General features: G+C 36.6%; 1 protein-coding gene across 1 annotated transcript; it reads right to left on the bottom strand.

The window, feature by feature from the left end:
* Nucleotides 1-2,748: 2,748 nt before the first annotated feature.
* LOC149162362 (major pollen allergen Art v 1-like) lies at nt 2,749-3,548 on the bottom strand. The gene is made up of 2 exons (XM_089435683.1): nt 3,394-3,548; nt 2,749-3,171 (listed from the first exon to the last, which is right to left on the bottom strand). The coding sequence occupies exons 1-2, from the start codon at nt 3,488-3,490 to the stop codon at nt 2,987-2,989; spliced, it is 282 nt and encodes a 93-aa protein (XP_089291809.1). The 5' UTR covers nt 3,491-3,548; the 3' UTR covers nt 2,749-2,986.
* Nucleotides 3,549-19,860: the final 16,312 nt, after the last annotated feature.

Genomic DNA, 19,860 nt, shown 5'->3' on the forward strand with positions numbered 1-19,860 from the left:
GACGGGTCTTTTGCTTACGCTATTTTATTTTCCTTAACTAAATAAATATAGAATAGTTACATTCACATATTTTTGTTTTTAAATATGATTTTAATGAGCCGTTGTTAGTGAATTGGATATTAAACGTGTCAGTGTTATCATTGAATTATAAATTTTGATAGTATTAATTTTTGGATAGGAGACATGAAACCTATGTCAATGGAATTACTTTAATATATGTAAATTTGATTAAAGGTTTTTGTCATTGAATTATAAAATTTTATAGTATTAATTTTTGGATAGGAGATCTATGAAACTTTTGTCAATGGAATTACTTTAATATACTTGTTTTTGTCATTGAATTATAAAATTTTATAGCATTAATTTTTGAATAAGAGACCTATGAAACGTATGTCAATGGAATTACTTTAATATATGTAATTTGATTAAGGGTTTTTCTTTTTCTTTTTGTTAGATGAAAAATGTGTAGGACTATGTATACATTGAAATCTCTTTTTTATATTTAATATTTCGTTTAAAGATTTGTCAACAAGGGATACATTTATTGCAGGCATAGAACCTACAATCATAGTATACAACAAAATCTATCAACAATGTCAATAATTCAAACTATACATGTGTCTTACAATGATTCCATAGATAAAGCTCCTTATTTTGGGTAGTCTCAATAGTTTCTCTCCTTATTAGGCCTTCCCTCACACTTCAAGAGTCACAATCAAATGCCAAGGTAATGCCAAGGCCACCTTCCATGCTAGGAAAACTAGATTTTTTTATGACTCTGCTCCATGGCCAACTAGGAAACGTAGGCATAGCCTTCCTGTTTCCTCTTTTCATACTGCACGTGGCATTAGCTTGCATGTCAAGTTAACTTTCGAGGGCTTCACTCTAGGGTCGAATTTTGTCAAGATTCAATGTGATAGATTGTTTGTACTAGAAGAGCAACAATTCCTTCCTAGTGTGCCCCCTCAAGAGCTAGGAAGTAGACACCAATTTTGGTTTGTTTTCTCTTTTGTAGTTTATAGTTTAAACTTTGATTTTCAGCTTGATTTTAGTTTGCTTTGCTGATGGCATAGCTCAAGCCCATGGTCAATTTCTAGGGGGCCTAGTTAGCAACCTAAGACATGGTTTGAAAATGGAAATGCTAACTGTCCCTAGAGTGACAGTTCTCCCTTTCTTGTTTCACTCACTCACAAACATGCCCAGGAAGTGGGCCAAGGTTAGATGCGATGCCGAATAGTATAGGGAATAAGGTCACTCCGTAGCCCAAACTTGGGCGAAAATTTCAGCAACATGCTAGAGGGAATTGGCCCTCAAAAAAATACAGGGAGAGATCAATTATCTTGAGCGAGATTTGTTCAATGAGAGAAGAAAATTCACAAGCACGGAGATGCTTACCGAGGTTGTTGATTGGATAGCCAATGCAGGCCATACAAAGGGTAGATACAATCAATACATGTATATAGTGGATATCTACTAACATATCAAATTCCTCTTGGACGGAGTCCTAGTAAAACATAATGAATCAAGAATGGTGTCATTCTATCCCTCAATCAGATGCAAAACTTCTTGATGGCGGTCGACCATACGCTCAGAAGAATTAAATGATAATTGGGACTTCCAGCTGATCCTCATTGCTCTCCTCGCAGTAGCAAGGATCTCATACATGTGAAAACCATGTTCTCGAATAGATATGCATATGAAATTGCCTTTGTACTTTTTATTTTCCTTTTTGTTCTCTTGTCTTAGCACCAGGATGAAGAAGTCATCTAGACTTTTTAGACATTTTGTATTTTGTAGTCAAAAACTTCAATTTACCTTTTGCAATTTCCAAACAATAAAAGTTTTTTGTTTACTCTAGTTTCCCTAATAGCAATCCAACACACACTTCTCATCTCCAAAATGTAAATATCTTATTTCAAAAAATACAATTTTTTATTTCACTAGAAAACCCAATAAAAATAATATATATATATATATATATATATATATATATATATATAGCTATTTAATTATTTAACTTTATTTAATTTTATATCTTTTATATTTTTCATTTTAACATATAGTTTCCTTAAAAAAATGCATGTTGTTTAGTAATAATAATTTATTTATGAATGTATAAAATCTTTGATTTATCTAACAATGAATCTATTTATATTTAGCAATTTAAATGTTAAAGTTTATAGAGGTATATATGCTCTACCCCTCTAAATTTAAATGTGACTTCTTACCAACAATAATATGTTTTTAGTTTATAGAGATATATATACTCTATGCCTCTAAATTTGAACATAATTTACTTAAATTTATAATTATAAATCACATTGTATATTAACATTACTTAAATCAAACCTAACATGGTTAGATGTATATATCTATATCTATATATATATATAGATATATATATAATTTCATTTTTGGAAGAAAAAAATTCAAATAACTTAACATTTTGTTCTCCAATATATTATTAATAACATAATTGTTTAATTATATAATTTAATTAAATTATAAATCACATTGTATATTAACATTACTTAAATCAACATTACTTAAATCAAACATAACATGGTTATATATATATATATATATATATATATTATAATTAATTTTGAAAAATTAATATAAATTTCATTTTTGGAGGAAAAAAAAAAATCAAATAACTTAACATTTTGTTCTCCACCTATAGAAATTTAATAAGCTATGTATACAAGAACCCACATAAATCAGTGCGTTTATCCCAGATCTCCAAGATTGTTTACACCATATATATATTTATAACATAATCTTCGTACATAGTTAAGACATAAGAAAAGAGACAGATTATGCAACAGAGAACTTCAGAGCCAGGGATCACCAACACTATCCCTTCATTCAACCAGACAGACTAATTTATTTAGCGTAGTAGACTATACTCCAGAACCGTGAGATGCATAGTGATAATAGGCATCTTCGCTCTGATTTAAGGTGCAAACGTAATTTTCCTCCTATATTAATCTGCCAAACTGCAGTGGCCATCGAAGTAACAGAAGCAAGTCGAGGCGTGGCATTTACCATCGCTTGCGTTCTCTTTCTTTACGCAGATTTTAGCGCAGTCTTCTTCATCATCTGGACAATATACACTGCCCCCCTTCTTGCTTGTTTTTTCGCAAATAGGACCATTTCCATTGGCAAACTCTGCAATGTTTCGAATAAAGCTAGTTAATAGAAAATGCCTAGAAAATGTGAGAAAAATGTGATTTTGTTAACTTTTTCAAAGAAGTACTAAAAAAATCTGAGGCAAAAAAAAAACTTCGGCTAACTATATTATAGTGATTATAGTCATTTTCAATTATATAACACCAAATTCTACGGAATATCAAAACTCTGGCCGAAAGCCATAGAATTAACTCTACGTACCATTTGAGGCCATCAGCAGCAGTAGGACGAACACAACAAGTACCGCTCTCATGGAAGCCATGGCATCAAGGAGCTTTTTGCCACTACAATTTTTCATACCGACTGAGATTGAAAATTTTGAAGCAGGGACTTGATTTATATAGAAAATCAATGCTCGAAGATTCGCAGGAATCTGATTATCAGGAATCTGATTATCTGATGGTCAGCTAAAGTGGAATCTGATTATCTGATGGTCAGCTAAAGTGGATTTTGTAAGTACGAATTGGAATATCAAAATCTCTGAGCATGTGGGCCAGATTTTCCTACCAGAACAGATTTAGCGTTCCGACAAATTACTGTCAGCCAAGAGATTTAGTGTTGCGACAAAACTTTTCCGAACTTTTTTGAACGGTCAGCCCACAGATTTAGTGTTACCACAAATTTTTGCCAAACTTTTTCTGAACTGTCAACGAATCTAATAATTATGTTTGTATGAACTGGTTGGCTATGGGGATCTTAATGCATGTGACTGTTATTTTGTTATTAATTTTATCGAAGTTATGGATGCCATAATGCCGACAAGCAACTTTGAGTTAAGTGATAAATTATGACGGGAATGTTTCATGATGGCATTGTGTAATAATTTAATATATACATGCAAGTTGTCACGCATGCTGGGCACGATGGAAATATGTCTGCAATTCAGCTACTGACACCACATTTATATTTATTATCCTACAGGCCGCATTGTTGCATTCAGTGGTTTTACTCCAGAAACTTTGACATCAGGAAAGGTGCACGAAGAAAATATAAGCAACCGAAGATGGTCTTTCCACTTCGGCCAAATGTCATTGAATCATTACATGACTTCAATATTTCATAAAAGCAAAGCACCCCACAATGGGCTTTCAACTTTGGCCAAATGTCATTGAATCATTACATGACTTCGGTATTTCTCTCAATTGGATTGACAGAAATCTGACATCAAACCGAGTATGAAAGCAACTCTATTCTATTGGATTCTCTCTCTTTCCATTCAAATAGATGCCAAAAAAGGATTTAAAAAAATGATAAATGCGCAATTAAAAAACATTATAAATGTGCTGTTTAATTATTATGTGTTTTGTTTTTTTAATTACTTTCGCAATATAGTATTTAATAAGATTGTGCTTTAAAATGTATAAATAAATTGTGCACATTATGTAATTTAAATTTAGAATTTTTATTAAATTTCAAGTAAAATTAAAATAACTAAAAGTTAACCTATTATAAATCTAAATTCTTCCTAAAGACTTAAAAAAGAGTGTGTTGATGTATTATTTACAAAATTTTCATTTCCATATCAAAGCATATATTTTTATTAACAATTTTTTTGAAATTAAGGTAAATTTAAAAGAGATATTTATATTAAGTTAAATAAGCATTTAATTATTAAATTATTTTGTTTTTAATTATAAAGAGGGTTTTTTTTGTTAATTTAGTAAAAAAACTTTTTTTAATTTGTATTTAGTAATTTAAAAAAGTTTTTATATTAAAAAATTGGGTATCTCTTCACTTATAATAAATATATAGTTAAAATGACTTGCGGGACTATGTGTCAATATAAAAGGGATTATAGGTTTCCTCCATTTTTATGATAAGTGGTAGCATGAGATATAGGGCATCCACATGCAGGGGCTCCTGTCACGAGCTTGCTCTTTCTTTGTGTCTCTTCGTATTTCTCTGGTAGCCAACTCCTGATGAACTAGTGATGAACCTACTTGGATCTTTCACACTCTGCAAGCCTCAACAACGGCGTCCACGCCTTCAAATGGCCTTGGTGTCCCTTCGATCTTTTGGCGAACTTCCTGCGAACTTGGGATGAAAGCACAGAGAAAACTACTACCACAACGGACTTATAAATATACAGAGGTACTCAATAACAGAATGGCATACTCATTTTATTTCAGAATGGAGAAAAATTCTCACAGGATGCTTACAGAGCTTTTATAGAAATGGATTTTATACAGAGATAGACTAATCTCGCATTTACCAGACTTTTCACAGCTCAAAATTGAGCAAGTTACTACCGGAGGCTGCTGGCGAGGTATAGGCTCTGTCTCAGAATCAGACTTAACACCCAAAAACTTGACTCTTCTAATGGTTCAGCCACTTTAGGTTCTTATCAGTGCCGAGCACACTGATACGCAGGCTTCTCAAACCAACTAAGGACTTTGAGTGATTTCTCGTGTTGCAAGCAGATTAGACTGGATGTCCGCAGATGCAGAGCAGGAGAACACTCGACTCAAACACACACACAAGACTCTTCAAATGCCGATGCCCAACAAATGAACCTTACCCTTCTTATATAGGATGAGAAGGGGGGACAAACATTACTGTTGGTCGGACAGAAATGACTTAAAGCTTAAAGAATCATTACTTTTTCAGTCTTTACCAGAGCGACGTCCGCACAAATATTCGGGTCCATAAAGCAGACCGAATAATTGCTTTCGGGTAACGCATGAGATATAGTCTGTAAAGTAGATTCATGTACCTAAAACAAATTATGGCTATCTACACAGTGGATACTTTTTGTACAAAAAGCCCACGAGAAAAGACTAGATGAGAATATTTACACTGTGGAAGCTTTTAAACAGTAAAGCCCACGGGAACTCTGGCCACAATTAAGCCCTTGTGACTGGTACGTAATCAAAATACAGTCAGATCAGGGAATCTGTTTCTTTTATAAAGTAAATCATCACATGCCTTTGTATAAATCCTCCGGACTATCATGGGTTTACCCAGTATGATTTGATGCTGGACTTTGGTTAAGACATACCATTCTAAGTGCTCTCTCATGTATTCCTGGAGGGAATAATTTGTCCTGTGAAAAGGATCCCACTCTTGAACTGTCATTTCTTTGACTGTGCTGTATATGCGATGAAAACATTCCCCAATGTTGTACTCAAAACATCTGTGACAATATTTTCTTTCATATCTTTCATGATATACTGGGTCCATGGCTGTTCTGCTGACTCCGTAATCTGTCCACCAGTTCTGAAACCATTCACATTGTAGATTTTTCTGGGATGCTGCCATTGTGCTGAATTTTAACTTTGTGTAATGGGTTTCTTCTCTGTCATCAACATTCATGAAGTCCCACCACAACTTTTTATAATCTGAAAAGTCATAAACTGTGTCGGGGAATATTACCTTGGGATCATTTCTGGGCCATCGAGCACATGGTTGGACTTGAGGGTGGCTGATCCACAAATCTCTGGTCCGGTAGATGCAATAATAGCTTTCATAGATTCCTGTGTCACGGCCTCCATGGTGCCAAATACCTCCAATGTCATGAAAATTCGTTTCCAGTGCCCGCCTTGCGGTTCCAGCATCTGCTTTTGCTCTGTCATACATCATATCATGGATCCATTTTCTACCCTTTGGGTACACCTTTCTTTCAGGTACATAGTGCTGTAGATCAGTGTGAGGCTGTAAGTTGGCATCAAGGACTTTTGTGTTCCTTAATTGCCATGTGGGTCTCCAGTTGTCTCTGTATGTATCCCAGTCTTGATTATCTGGAATGGTTCTCAAGACCTCTTGTTTTTGGTGCTGGTCCCACTCAGTAATAATCATCATGATATGTGTTGTGTTTTGTTCAAGGTATTCCCTGCTGAGAAAGTCAGGAAGACAATTGTCCTTTCCTTTGATGTGCTCAATGGAAAAATCAAAATTTGCAAAGAGCGCCTGCCATCTGGCAAACTTTGCTTCTTCTGGTTTCTTGATGTCCTTGGATAGGACTTTCTTCATTGCTGACGCATCTGTTCTGAGAAGAAAAGGTTTGTTTATTAGATATACTGCAAACTTGCTGATGCAATTCCATGCAGCTTTCACTTCTCTTTCAATAACCGAGTAATTCTGTTCTGCTGGATTCCATACTCCTGAGGCAAACTGTACCACTTGTTCTTCCTTGTCAACTTTTTGTTTTAGAATCCCTCCCCAGCCTATGTCACTGGCGTCGGATTCAACTATCTTGAATGCCTCATCATCTGCTATATACAGTATAGGCAAAGACTTTACCTTTGCTTTGATTTCTTGTACTGCTCTAGTATGGGTGTCTGACCATTGAGGGGGATTTTTGCCAAGCCGCTTATTGAGCACTTTCCTGTCACTGGCACAGTCTTGATAAAAGCTGCTTACATAATTTAGGCAGCCAAGGAACCTTTGCAGTCGTGTCTTGTCTTTTAAGACATTTGGAAATTTGTCTGCAAAGTCAATGGCATGTTGTTGCAGAGAGATTTGTCCATTAGAAATCTGGTGGCCTAAGAACTTTATAGAAGTCTGAAATACTTCTATTTTCTTTTTGCTAAGCACAAGCCCATTTTTCTTGACCAACTTCATGAAAATATTTACATGTTTGAAGTGATCATCAATATTTTTGGAAAAAATTAAAACATCATCAATATATACAAGTAGCCAATCAAAATATGGCTTGAAAATATCATCCATGACCTTTTGAAACTTTGAAGGAGCATTTTTAAGACCAAATGGCATGACATTCCATTCATAGTGCCCTGCAGGAATACTAAAAGCAGTTTTGAACTTATCTCCCTCATCAATGGCAACTTGCCAAAATCCTGCTTTTAAATCAAATTTTGAAAATATTTTGGCTCCTGCAATTCTCCTGATCAAATCTCCTTTATGTGGAATGGGATAAGTATCATCGGCCAAAACTGAATTTAGAGGCTTGTAATTTATCACAAGTCTAGGGATACCTCTAATTTGTTCAGCTCTTTTGTTTACATAGAATCCATAGCAATTCCAGGGGCTAGTGGATTCTCTGATCAATCCTCTGTTGAGCAATTGCTGAATTTCTTTTTGGCATAGTTCTCTGTATTCTTGGCTCATAGGGATTGCTCTGCTTTTACAGGGCTTTCCTGTATATCCTTCTTTATAGGGCAACTTAATGGTATGTTGCTTTCTGTGCCAAAAAGCATTTGGCTCTTCTGAACAACATTTTTCTTCTAGCTTTCCTTTCAGTTCTTGGATTCTTCTTTTGATTTGAGGTAGTTTCAGCTGTTCTTCTACTCTCAATGTGCTTTTTAGATCTTTAAGATCTGATAGCAAAGATTCTGCTTTGTCTAATTTCTGCATGGCTTGAACCATTGTAGAAACTCTTGGGGTTGAAACATAAGGAAGCTCAATTCTTTTTCTTCTACCTTTAGATGTGGGTACAGAAATAAAATAACCAGCTCTACTTCCTTTCAACCTGGCTGACCCATGAGGTTCTACTGCAGCTAAAAAGACATTCCCTAATATACAATCAACAGGGATGTCTGCTATGGCAAACTTCATGTATACACAGTGGGTATCAAAACATAGTGAAGCTCTAGGAATTTCATATTTGAGTTTCTTATTTCCTAGGCCTACAACTTCTCTTTCAGCAGAGACCCAATATTTCGCTGGAACATTTCTGATATTAAGAATATTAATATCTGCACCAGAATCTAATAATGCAGTCATGAAAAATATCTGGCCTTGGATACAGATTTTTACCTTGACATGATGTTGCTGATATGTGATGGTAAACAATCTCATATCTTGAAAGCCAAAATTTGGGTCTGACCTTCCTTCAGCAACTTGAATTTCTTGGCTATGGGCTGTTGTGTTCCAGGATTCTTCTTCTTTTTCTTCTTGAATGTCCTTGCCTTTCTTAATTTCTGCAATTTGAGCTTTGATTGCAGAAATCTCTGCTTTGAGTTGGTGAATTTCACCACTCACTTCTCCCAAAGTCAGGGATCTTACTTTCCCTGGTTTCTGGTGATGCATTTGGAAAGACTTAGTGTTCCTTTCATAGGATGCATCGACAAACAAAGGTTTCTTACCTGATTCTTTTGAGGCTTTTGATTTAAGCTGATCTGTGAATGCTTCTATCAGCCGGTTCTTCATGGCTCCTTCTTCCATTGTCCTAATATGTGATAAAATCTTCATTTCTGCCTCTTCTTCAGCAGATGCCATTAGGACTTTTTCTTTAGGAGGCTTTGTTCTTTCTTCTTCTTCGCTGGAACTGTACAAAAATTCAGAGTCATCTTCATAAAATATATGACATGCACATTCTTCTGAATTAGAGCAAGAACATTCAGATGATTCATAATCAGTATACTGGCCCATATTAACTTGAAATTCTTCTTCTGAAGTGCTAAAAGAATCAAGAGACGATTCCTCTAATTGGTGCTGCTGGGCTGAGTCTTTGATAATAAGATTTGGGCACCTTTCTGTAGCATGGGTCTTTGATTTACATCTCAGACAAAAGCTTGGGCCTGAATGCTCTTTCTTAACCTGTTTAGCCTTTTGAGCATAAACAACTGTCTTTTTTCCCTTATTAAGCTTTGATTCTTCGCCTTGGGGACATCTTGAAGTTGTATGCCCAGTCTGGCCACACAACCAGCAAGTAATTTTGTTCCATTTTTTTTGCTTGGATGTATGCAGGTGGATGTCAGAAGGAGTATAATAATGGGTTTTTGGGATATATTTGTAGTGGCCCTTCTTTTTATGGCTTTTATCCCTTGTAGAATACTTCCTTTTATTTTTTGGATAATCCCTTTGATTTTTGTAGAAAGTCTCTTTGAATTCTCTTTTGGCCCTTTTCCTAGACTTTCTCTTTTTGACCAATGGGTCATCTATTGTCAGTCCATATCTGCTGCAAATGGACTTTCTATCTGGTAGTCTGGACAGTTTTTCCAAAGACTTGTTTACCTTCGAGCTGGTACAAAGACTTACCAGCGTCTTTGTAATAAGGGAATAAATTTCTCCCCATGTATAAGACTCAAAAAGTAACTGAAAAATTTCTTGCAATCTAATATAGTCAACAAATCTAGAGGGTAGAGCAGCTAGATATACCTGCTTCCAGAGCAAGTTTTTGGAATCTTTCACCTCATAGATTCGTTGCATCCAATCTCTATGGAAATCATCAAATTGAGACATCTTATGACATTTGAGGTTCATCAAAATGACCTCATGTTTGTTGGCAATTTCTGTCTCACAGCCACACCAATGTTCTAGAATCATTGATGTTAGCGCTCTAATCATATTGCTTATTACAGTACCATCAGGATTATGAATAACATCTCCTTTTTCATCCTTGAGCACTTCTGCTTCCATGGTCTCAATAAGTTTAGGAGAAGATTCAGTTTCCCACCATCTGAGAAGAGTACCTGTAAAACATTGGATGATGGTTCTGCAAGCATCTACCTCTGATTTTCCTCTAAGACACATGAGTTTGTATTCAGTATACATTAAATCAATCATTTCGCGAATTTGGCCAATGCTCATGTTTTCTATGTTCCATTCTCTGTGGGAATCAGGGAAGAAAGTATGGGCTTCAGGCAACTTTCCCTTCCCTTCAATGTCAGGAGCAGAATATCTGGAAAATCTATGTTCAAGAGGCTCATAGATTGGGAGGATTTGTGTTTCCTGAGATTTTTGTTCTTCTGTTTCTGGTTCCCTGAATAAGGAGGCAATACTGATGTGTTCAGACTCATCAGTCTTTGAGGTGGTTTCTTTGGGGAACAGCAGAGGGAATTTCTGTACATTTCTTATTGGATTCTCAATCTTTATATTTCTTTTCACCAAGAAAGAATTTGGAACTGGCTTCTCAACTTTTGTGACCTACATCCTTTCAAATTTCTCATTTAAGCCAGTAAGGAGTGTCTTAGTTACATCAATATGTCCAACTAAGTTTTCTCCTATTTCTTCAATCTTATTCAATGATTCCTTTGTATAAGAACAAGTCATGCTGGAATCAAATTGTAAATTATTCAAACAAGAATTTACACTATTAAGTGAAGATTGTACAATATCTACTTGCTTCTTTACATCTTCTGCTTTAGCCACATTCATTTCTAGACCCTTTAGAGCAGTATTGGTCCAATTTAACTGTTCACTAGCCTTTTGAATTCTGCCATCAATTCCTAAGGCATTATCATCTTTTTGAACAACCAGGTTTATCATTAAATTACCCACAGGTTGTTTCTAAGAAAATAAAATTTTACTTACTTGATAGGAAAATAGGATTTAATGCTTAAGAAATACTTTCGGATCTTAAATATTAATTTATTTCTTTAAATATTAAAAAAAAAATTAATCTATTATAAATCAAAATCAAATTTAAATAATATTAAAAAAACTAGTATTTAATATAAGTCTTATATATAAAATCAAATATTATATTAATTACAATTTAACTTTTTATCCAAATAAAAATTAATATTTTATTTCTTATTATCATTTTTTAGTAAGAAAAAAACATTGTATTTATATATAAAGTATAAACCAGTACATATGTCCAGGAGTATATAGTCAATACATATGTGCACATATCATCATATAGATCTGTCATTTGATATGAGACATTCTAATATACCACTATACAAAATAAAACATGTATACAGTAATGGAAAAAACATAAATTGCAACCTATTAAAAGACTCATAATCTCACAGCATATTCTCTTGAGTGTGATCCCATATAGTAAATCATCCATTCCAAAATGTCAAATGTTCCATGCAAAAACCGCCATCAAGCAAAATAAAAGAGGCAGATCATAGATATTGACCCCTCCATGTGATATGTTATCCTGAGAGTGGGAAAATCCCTGCATCCAATGTATTGTCGCCCAGTTTTATCTCAATATGCATCCCATCCAATGCATCCAGTAGTCCCATCTTAGACATCTTGTCTGCATTCTAGTTGTATTCCCTCCCAATGTGCTGAATCATGGAGTCTTTGAGGGTGTCCCATATATTCCCAATCCGACTGAGCCATCCATGTAACTATGGTTGGTTTATTTTGAAGTTGCCCTGAATATGATCAATGATAGCTAGACAGTCACCAAATATATGAATGGAGGGAATATCCAGATATGTAGTGAAATGAAGGAGGCCCCATAATGCAATAATTTCAGCCTTCATATTAGTACCCCTGACATCACCCCAGTGTACCCAATATTCTTGTTCCTTAGATATTCTGATCCAAAAACCACATCCACAAATACCCCTTTGTGCTGCCCCATTAAAGAAACCTACCAAATATACATTCCCGGGGCGAGGCTCCTATAAATAGTTTGCATGGGGCCCCTGTAGTTGTCCATTGTATAGTGATACCATCCAATGATGTGATCCATAACCTAAGTTTCATGTTCCTTGAAATTATCAAAGATAATCTTGTTGAGCCATCGCCAAATTTCCCAAAATAAAGTTAATGGAGTGGTCTGCCATTGTGTTTTTTGTTTGCTCCACTAGCACAAGCAATCCACAATGTTTGAGTATTGGTTATGTGGGAAACCAATTTCATGCTCAATGCAACACTAGATCTTCATGGTAATCAGGCATTTGAGGAATATGTGGTCATTATTTTCAACCACTTCCCTGCACAAAACACATACTTCTGACCCTTGCCAGTTCCTCTTTTGTAGATTTTCCCATGTCAAGTTCTTGTTTTTCCAAACAAGCCATACAAATAATATGATCTTAATAGGGATTTTAGATTTCCATAATTTATAAAAACAACATACCTCATTATTGTATGCCCCTTATATGTAGAAAGTGTTATAGATGTTTGCCACAACTACGCCTCCTTCCTTCATTTTTCCCTACCAAGTAATTCGGTCTTAGCCACCTTCCCATCCAATACCTACCAATTTCATCTCGGATCTAATTAGCTCCCATTCCCCCACCAGTGGACCTTCCAGTGCCATCTCATCCGGTCAACTTCCAGATAGGTAAGTGTCCTTGCCATTTTGAAATGGCCTGGTCCCAATAGAAAATACCCATATTTTTTATGCAATGAATGAGCTCATGAGTAAGAATTAAATCCCTTCTCATACCAACTATAATGTCCTGACCAATGAGAATCTGATGTCTAGAGACAAAATCCTAGCATAAATTATGCAAGAAGTTGTGTCCAATCTTGTTAAAAATGCGCCATATGGCAGATCTTGAGGTAGTCCTAATGAGATCGCTACACATCCAAACAGTGAAATCCATGTCCTCTAAGTATTTGTGTCTAATAATCATTCCCCATATGTCACCCCCAAAAACACCCCTCCACAATGTTTTTAATAACAACACCCATGCAAATTGCCTCAAATCCAGTATACCCCAACTGCCCAATCTTTCTAGAGTAGCGATAGTGGTCAAACTAACCAGGTGATATTTATATTTAGAGGTGCCTCTAGACCAGATATATTGTGCCATGATCCTATTAAGTTTCTTGATGAAGGCACTTGGGATACAATAGAAATGGGCCCAATACACACCCAACTATGTGATCACGGATTGTGTGAGGGTAATACGTCCACTGAGAGAAAGACATATGTTCTCCCACCCCGTAATATTTTTGTAGTACCTATCCACTAACCACATCCATTCATTTATCCTGCACTTGTTGGGTTTAATATGATATTCCAAGTATTTCAGGACCCCCTCCAATATCTCAGCACCAATACCAAATAAATTCCTGATGAAAGAAATGTCCTCCAGGTCGCAACTACCATATAAAATGATAGACTTATGTAGGTTCATGTTGAGCCTAGTAGCATTTCTGAATCTGAAAAAAATGTGAAATAGAGCCATCCAAGCGATCCTATTTATCATGCCCATAATGAAAACATCATCCACAAAAAAATATGAGAAATCTTGATGTTGCGACCCATAACCAAAGGACAAAAAACACCTTGTGCTACAGTTTTTTTTAATGTGTAAACTGAGTCCACCGATTGCCAATATGAAAAGAATCAAGATAGGGAAAAACCTTGAACCTCCACAAAAAAACCAATGGGATATCCATTTATAATAACTACATATCTAACATTTGTTATACAAACCATGATCCATTCTACATTTCTAGGGCCTATAAACTGATTTTGTGTAAAACCATCCTCAATTATCCCCAGTTAAGGCAATCGTATGCCTTCTGTAGATCGACCTTCATGACAACATCATTTAGTTTTTTGATATGTATAGTATGAATGCATTCTTGTGCTATGGCCACAGCATCATGGATCTGCCTGTTTTGTAGGAAACCAAATTGTTCATGTGATATGTATTGAGATAGAATGTGTTTCATCTTGCTCGCAATAGTCTTTGATATAATATTATATATAAGATTACACAGTGAGATCGACCTATAATCCAAGAAAGTGCCAATGGATGTCCCATTGGGATGACGGCGATATAAGTCGAATTTAAATATGGATCGATATACCCCGAACGCTTGTTTCTTCTACCATAGCCAAGATATCCCCTAAAAAATGTCAAAATAGTGAGTGAATAACTCAATTGTCCATCCATCAGGACCCAAACATTTATCTTTCTTAAATGTTTTGAGTACCCCCATGATTTCCTCCCCCGTGACCTCCTTGAATAGAGCCTCATTTGCAGTATCATCAAACATATTGGGATATACATCCACCCCCCAAATCTGGTCCTCGACATAGTCCGCCTCTCTTCAACCACATGTTGTTTCAAAATGTTGAACAATCTCTTTACAAATCTCTTCTTTTGTTTGAAATATGTTTCCTTATGAGTCCTTGATATCCCATATGGAATTAATTTTCCTTATGTGATTGGCAAACCTGTGAAAGAATTTTGTATTTCAGTCACCTTCCTGAATCCAAATAGCCGTGCTCTTTAGGCACCATGTAGCCTCCCTTAATTTTAGAATTTGTTTTCTCTTCAATTCCAATGTATGTATATCCATCTTTAATGACGTCGGCGGGTTATGTAATAGAAGATTAGGACTCAGTTTCCTCGATGCCACTGATATATCATTTAATTCTTTCTTCATTTGGGTCTTCTTCCGCCTATCGCATTTCTTTACAACCACCTTTAGAGACCAAAGTTTGTTCATAATATTAATCATAGGGGAGTAATCCTGTGTCTTTTCCATATGCCAAAACTCCTGCACGAGAGCATCGAATTCTGGGTCCATAAGCCAAATTCAGTTGAATTTAAAATGTATTTCAAATCTAAGATCCTCTCTCCTCCATTGTAAAGTAATGGGTCTGTGGTATGAAATATAATTACTTATGATGTTAGATTGTATGGAACCAAGTCTGTCCACAAGATTTTTGTGCAATAGGAATCTGTCCAGTCTTTTTGCCACATAACCATCATCCGCTCGTCCATTATCCCATGTAGGGGCAATCTTGGATGGACATATATCAACAAAATCGTAATCGATAATGATAGCTTTTATCAGATCATCCATGGCATATTATTTTCTAGTATCCCACTAAATTTCATCCAAACTAATAGTGCAATTCATATCCCCAACCATGATTAGGGATTTAAGAACTAAAACCTCAGATTCGACGAGTCTTCCCCAAAATATGTTCTGGTTTTTATATGGGGCGTATATGTTTAGCATATGAATGTTCCCCAGGAAAACTATAATTCTACCAACAAGTAAAATACCTGCAAAACATGTGAATGCCTTCAGATTAACCCATCTAGGGTCCCATAGAACAACCAGGTCTCCCAAGTGACTAGCAGCATCAGTAGCAACCATGTACCAATCTACGAGCATTTTTCTTAAATTTATAACCACTTGTTGAGCTGAGTGCATAGTCTCCTATAGAAGTATAATATAGGGACAAGTAAAAAGGAAGAGTTATTTGAGGGCCAAGAATTTAGGGGCAACCCCCAGACCCCGAATGTTCATGGATAAGATGAAATTCATGAGAAACCAGAGGCAGGCACATTTTCTCGAAGGGCCCAAGGAGGGATGGATGTTGCGATGGGGACATCTACCAAAGCATTGGAGTTAGTAGGATTGAAAGGGGTAGGTCTAGCACATCCCCGGAAAAGTCTGTTGTCTCAACTCTTCATCTAGCGAACAGTGATGTTGCCCGCCGAAGTGGGCTGATGTGGGGTGACGTAGTACCAGTGGGTTTGTGTATCGTAAGAGAGCAAAGATCCAATGTCTTCCGCTGGAGTAGACAGACAAACATCACTATCTACCAAATTTTTAGGGAAAAATACAGGGGAATGAGGAGAAGTGGGACATGTCCTAGCCACTAGGGATGTGTTGTAATCATGATGTGAAGTGGATGCAGGTATATACATAATGTGTGATGGGGATATGACCTCATGTGACATCAGAAGGGGTGGCAGCTTCCCTGAATGTGATGGGTCAAAACTAGAATGTAGTACACTCTTTTCCGACATGGGTAGATTGTCATCTATCCTAGGTGATTGAGAACCATTTGTGGTTAAGGGAGATGAGGGAGCCTCAATAGGAGCGGTTTTAACACATTTTTGAGATTTTAGTTTAGAGGTTGGGAAAGGGAGAGAAAAAGGTGGTGTAACTGATAAGTATTTCGTGTCTCCTGGAAGCACAGCATGCGTCAAGCCAGCCGTTGTATCAGCAGCCTCATCACCAATCTTTTCCTTTAGACCATGATAATTGTGTATATACGATGTGCGTCAACCACCCATTTGACGTGGAAACTAAGCCATGAGATGTCTCGTGTGATGGAAAATAAGACATCGAAATGGTATACCCCAGAAGTCCAGTCTTTGCACCTGATGAGTTCCCTCCCAAAAAAATTCACTATGATCAGGGAATCCCCCCTCGTATTATTTTTCAATCAATATCTAGGAAATTCTCTTGTCTCGAACACCCAAACACTGTGGGCTGACGTAAACAAACTGTCCATGAAAACCTGGCGGGTCCAAAATTCAATTGGAAAACCAAGAAATTTAACCCATATCAGAGTGTTTTTGGGCATCTCCTTCAGGGGGTTGAAATGAATATACCATGCATGGAGAGCCAAGAAACCCCTCCCCCGAATCCATGGCAACACCTTGATTTTTGGTAAGTCCTCCTAACTAAGAAAATGGAATTTGTATGGTAACCATTCATCAACCGAACCAACAATGGCATATATCCTAGCAGAGACTTCTATTTAGTTTCCACCCATTTCCTCATCTCTCCTTCTCCCAATTCGGAAAAGTCTCATCTACTAACTAGTGCCCACTTCTTTAAACTATTCACCCAGTTTATCAATACATCGTGGCCAAAACTGAGAACTGACGAAGGTGATGAGATATTGATAATATGTTGTTTTCCTGAGCGAAAATTTCGATAACCACGTTGTCTATCCTATGAGTGGTAATTTTCATGTGCACCACCTAGCACAACACCATGGACCTCCACCAAGCACCCGAAGTCAATGCCATCGGGACCCCCCTCCAGCTCCAACCCGAAGAATAACCCGTGATTTGTTTCCGCCTCCAGCATGGCACGAATGAATGCCTCATGTGCTGATATATCTGATGCAAATGGGTCCTTGGTATCCAACAGAGTGGAAAAAGTACCAAAGAAATGAAAAGACATGACCTTTATGACACAACAGTGGGTAGCTCAACACGTAAGAGAATTTGATAGAAATCTCACCCCAAGATGGTCGGGATCCTCAACTCAGAAGGTACCAAAGTCCAACACACACCATATAATTCCCACATATCATCAATTGAGGAAGGCCGCCACCGGATGTAATCCCGAAATGGGAATGAAACAGACAAATATTATATAAAAATATATTGCCATAACCAATCATACAGAACACACCATCCAAACCTAAAATAATTCAGAAAACAAACATTAGGGAATAATGTGTTGAGCAACCCAATTCATATCAATTAATTGTATTCCCCGTGTCCACCACTGCAAACTCAAATATCTACCAGAAAAAGAAAATGTGGAAGTCGGAAATAGTCCACGTTGCTCAATAATACCAATCCAGAAAATAAAGGTCCATGAACATGTAGGTAAATCCAACCAGAGCCTTCCTGACCCCCCAGAACACTACCCTTCACAGCAACAACAATAGCAACATCCCAAAGATGTCCACCATATGTTGCACATTCTAAAACCAAATTCCTTGTAGGGCCTAGATATGATGAAGGAATTAACCCACTGATTCTAGAGTGAATAATAGTCTATGGCATAGAAACATGAACCCTTCCCCTACTATATTGTGGCTAGGTAAGAGAAATTATGTGAGTCCAAAAAGGCATCTAATTGCCTAGTGGAGGGATGAAAATGATACTTAAACATAGATAATAATATATAGACCGCAATAATGAGTAATATTAGAATAGGAGTAATCTCCGACTGTAATATGAAGAGAAAACCGTTCAAGAAAATCATGAGAGAATCTGGGACTAATATAGAGACTATAAACCCACCGGTATAGCCACCCCTATACCAATAATCATAGACACAACAAAAATTCTAGTGTGCAAAAAAAATACATATCCCAAAAATGAAAAAGAGTGATATAGGACACTAAAATAGCTTTATAGTCCAAACAATAGCCTCCCCAGTTTGATCATACCTAGTTCAGAAGATATGGTAGAAATTATGAACACTCTATGAAAGAGCTCGATTATTTCATTACTAAATATCATTATTTATAGATACATATGGAGGAGAATCAATAATGATCTCTGCCGACTTGAACTAATGTCTTACCAACTCCTACCGACTCATATTATGACGTGGGAATAGTGGACGGCGCCATTGGTGCCATTGTGATTAATGTTCTAAAACCTCCCCTTAATCACAACCTAAAATTTAACTTGTCTGCTGGTCTAAGTCTCAGCTAGGTTTATAACAAAACATTTCATTTTTTCCTTCTTGTTAAGGGGTCCATGCTTGTTCATTTGCTGTTGTAGTTTCATCTTCACCTCTCTGGCTTTCCTTATGAGATCCTTCAACTCCTCTTTGCTTATGTACATAGCATTAGCAACCTCTTCTGGATTGGGATGCAAGGCAAGATCCCAAACAAGGTAATCTAATTCATGCTCTCCCACCTTTCCATGGGGAGCCACCAAAATGAAATCATCTTCGATCATGAGGGGCCTCTGAATAGCATTCATGGTAGTATCCTCCACTGTCAAAACCATCTTAGAAGCAGATCCAAATACATTATTATCATTTGGGTTCAGGGACAAGCATGTTTTGCTCTCACGTGGAATGGACTCCAAGTCTGGATATTTATGGTCATCAATAAAATCATTCTGTTGATCTAGTAATTCTTGTGACTCAAAAACACTATCTTAATAAAAATATTACCAGGCCCCAAACTACTTCCAAATGGGCTCTCTAAAAATGCATCATCAAAAATACCAGTATCCAACATTATCCCACTCATTTCTTGGCTTCCTAATACATGTCCATGGTTGCAGCTCCATGCTTAACATATCAACTGAGATCGATCCACTTTTACACCTATTACCTCGACCAAAAGTGCAACACTCCTCAAGAACGGTCCACATACACGCATACACTTGACTCATATGTGTTGGCCATAGATCTATTCCACACTAGTAACAGGTCCATAAACATACTCAACATCTACACCATCTCTAATTGGCTCCTCCTTGCAAAGTCAAAGACCTGCAAGCTAAACACCTCCTTCTTCGCTGATCCAAATTGGATCCT

This window comes from Pinus tabuliformis, chromosome 5_2 (assembly GCF_031772625.1).
Source record: "Pinus tabuliformis cultivar Carrire ecotype Pingquan chromosome 5_2, CPIR1, whole genome shotgun sequence".
Classification (NCBI taxonomy): domain Eukaryota; kingdom Viridiplantae; phylum Streptophyta; class Pinopsida; order Pinales; family Pinaceae; genus Pinus; species Pinus tabuliformis.

Bases quoted from the DNA above. Each gene is read 5' to 3' on its own strand.
- LOC149162362 (XM_089435683.1), bottom strand. From the start codon at position 3,490: ATGAAAAATTGTAGTGGCAAAAAGCTCCTTGATGCCATGGCTTCCATG. The intron at 3,172-3,393 runs GTACGTAGAGTT...GAAACATTGCAG, and splicing joins GCTGCTGATGGCCTCAAATG to AGTTTGCCAATGGAAATGGT.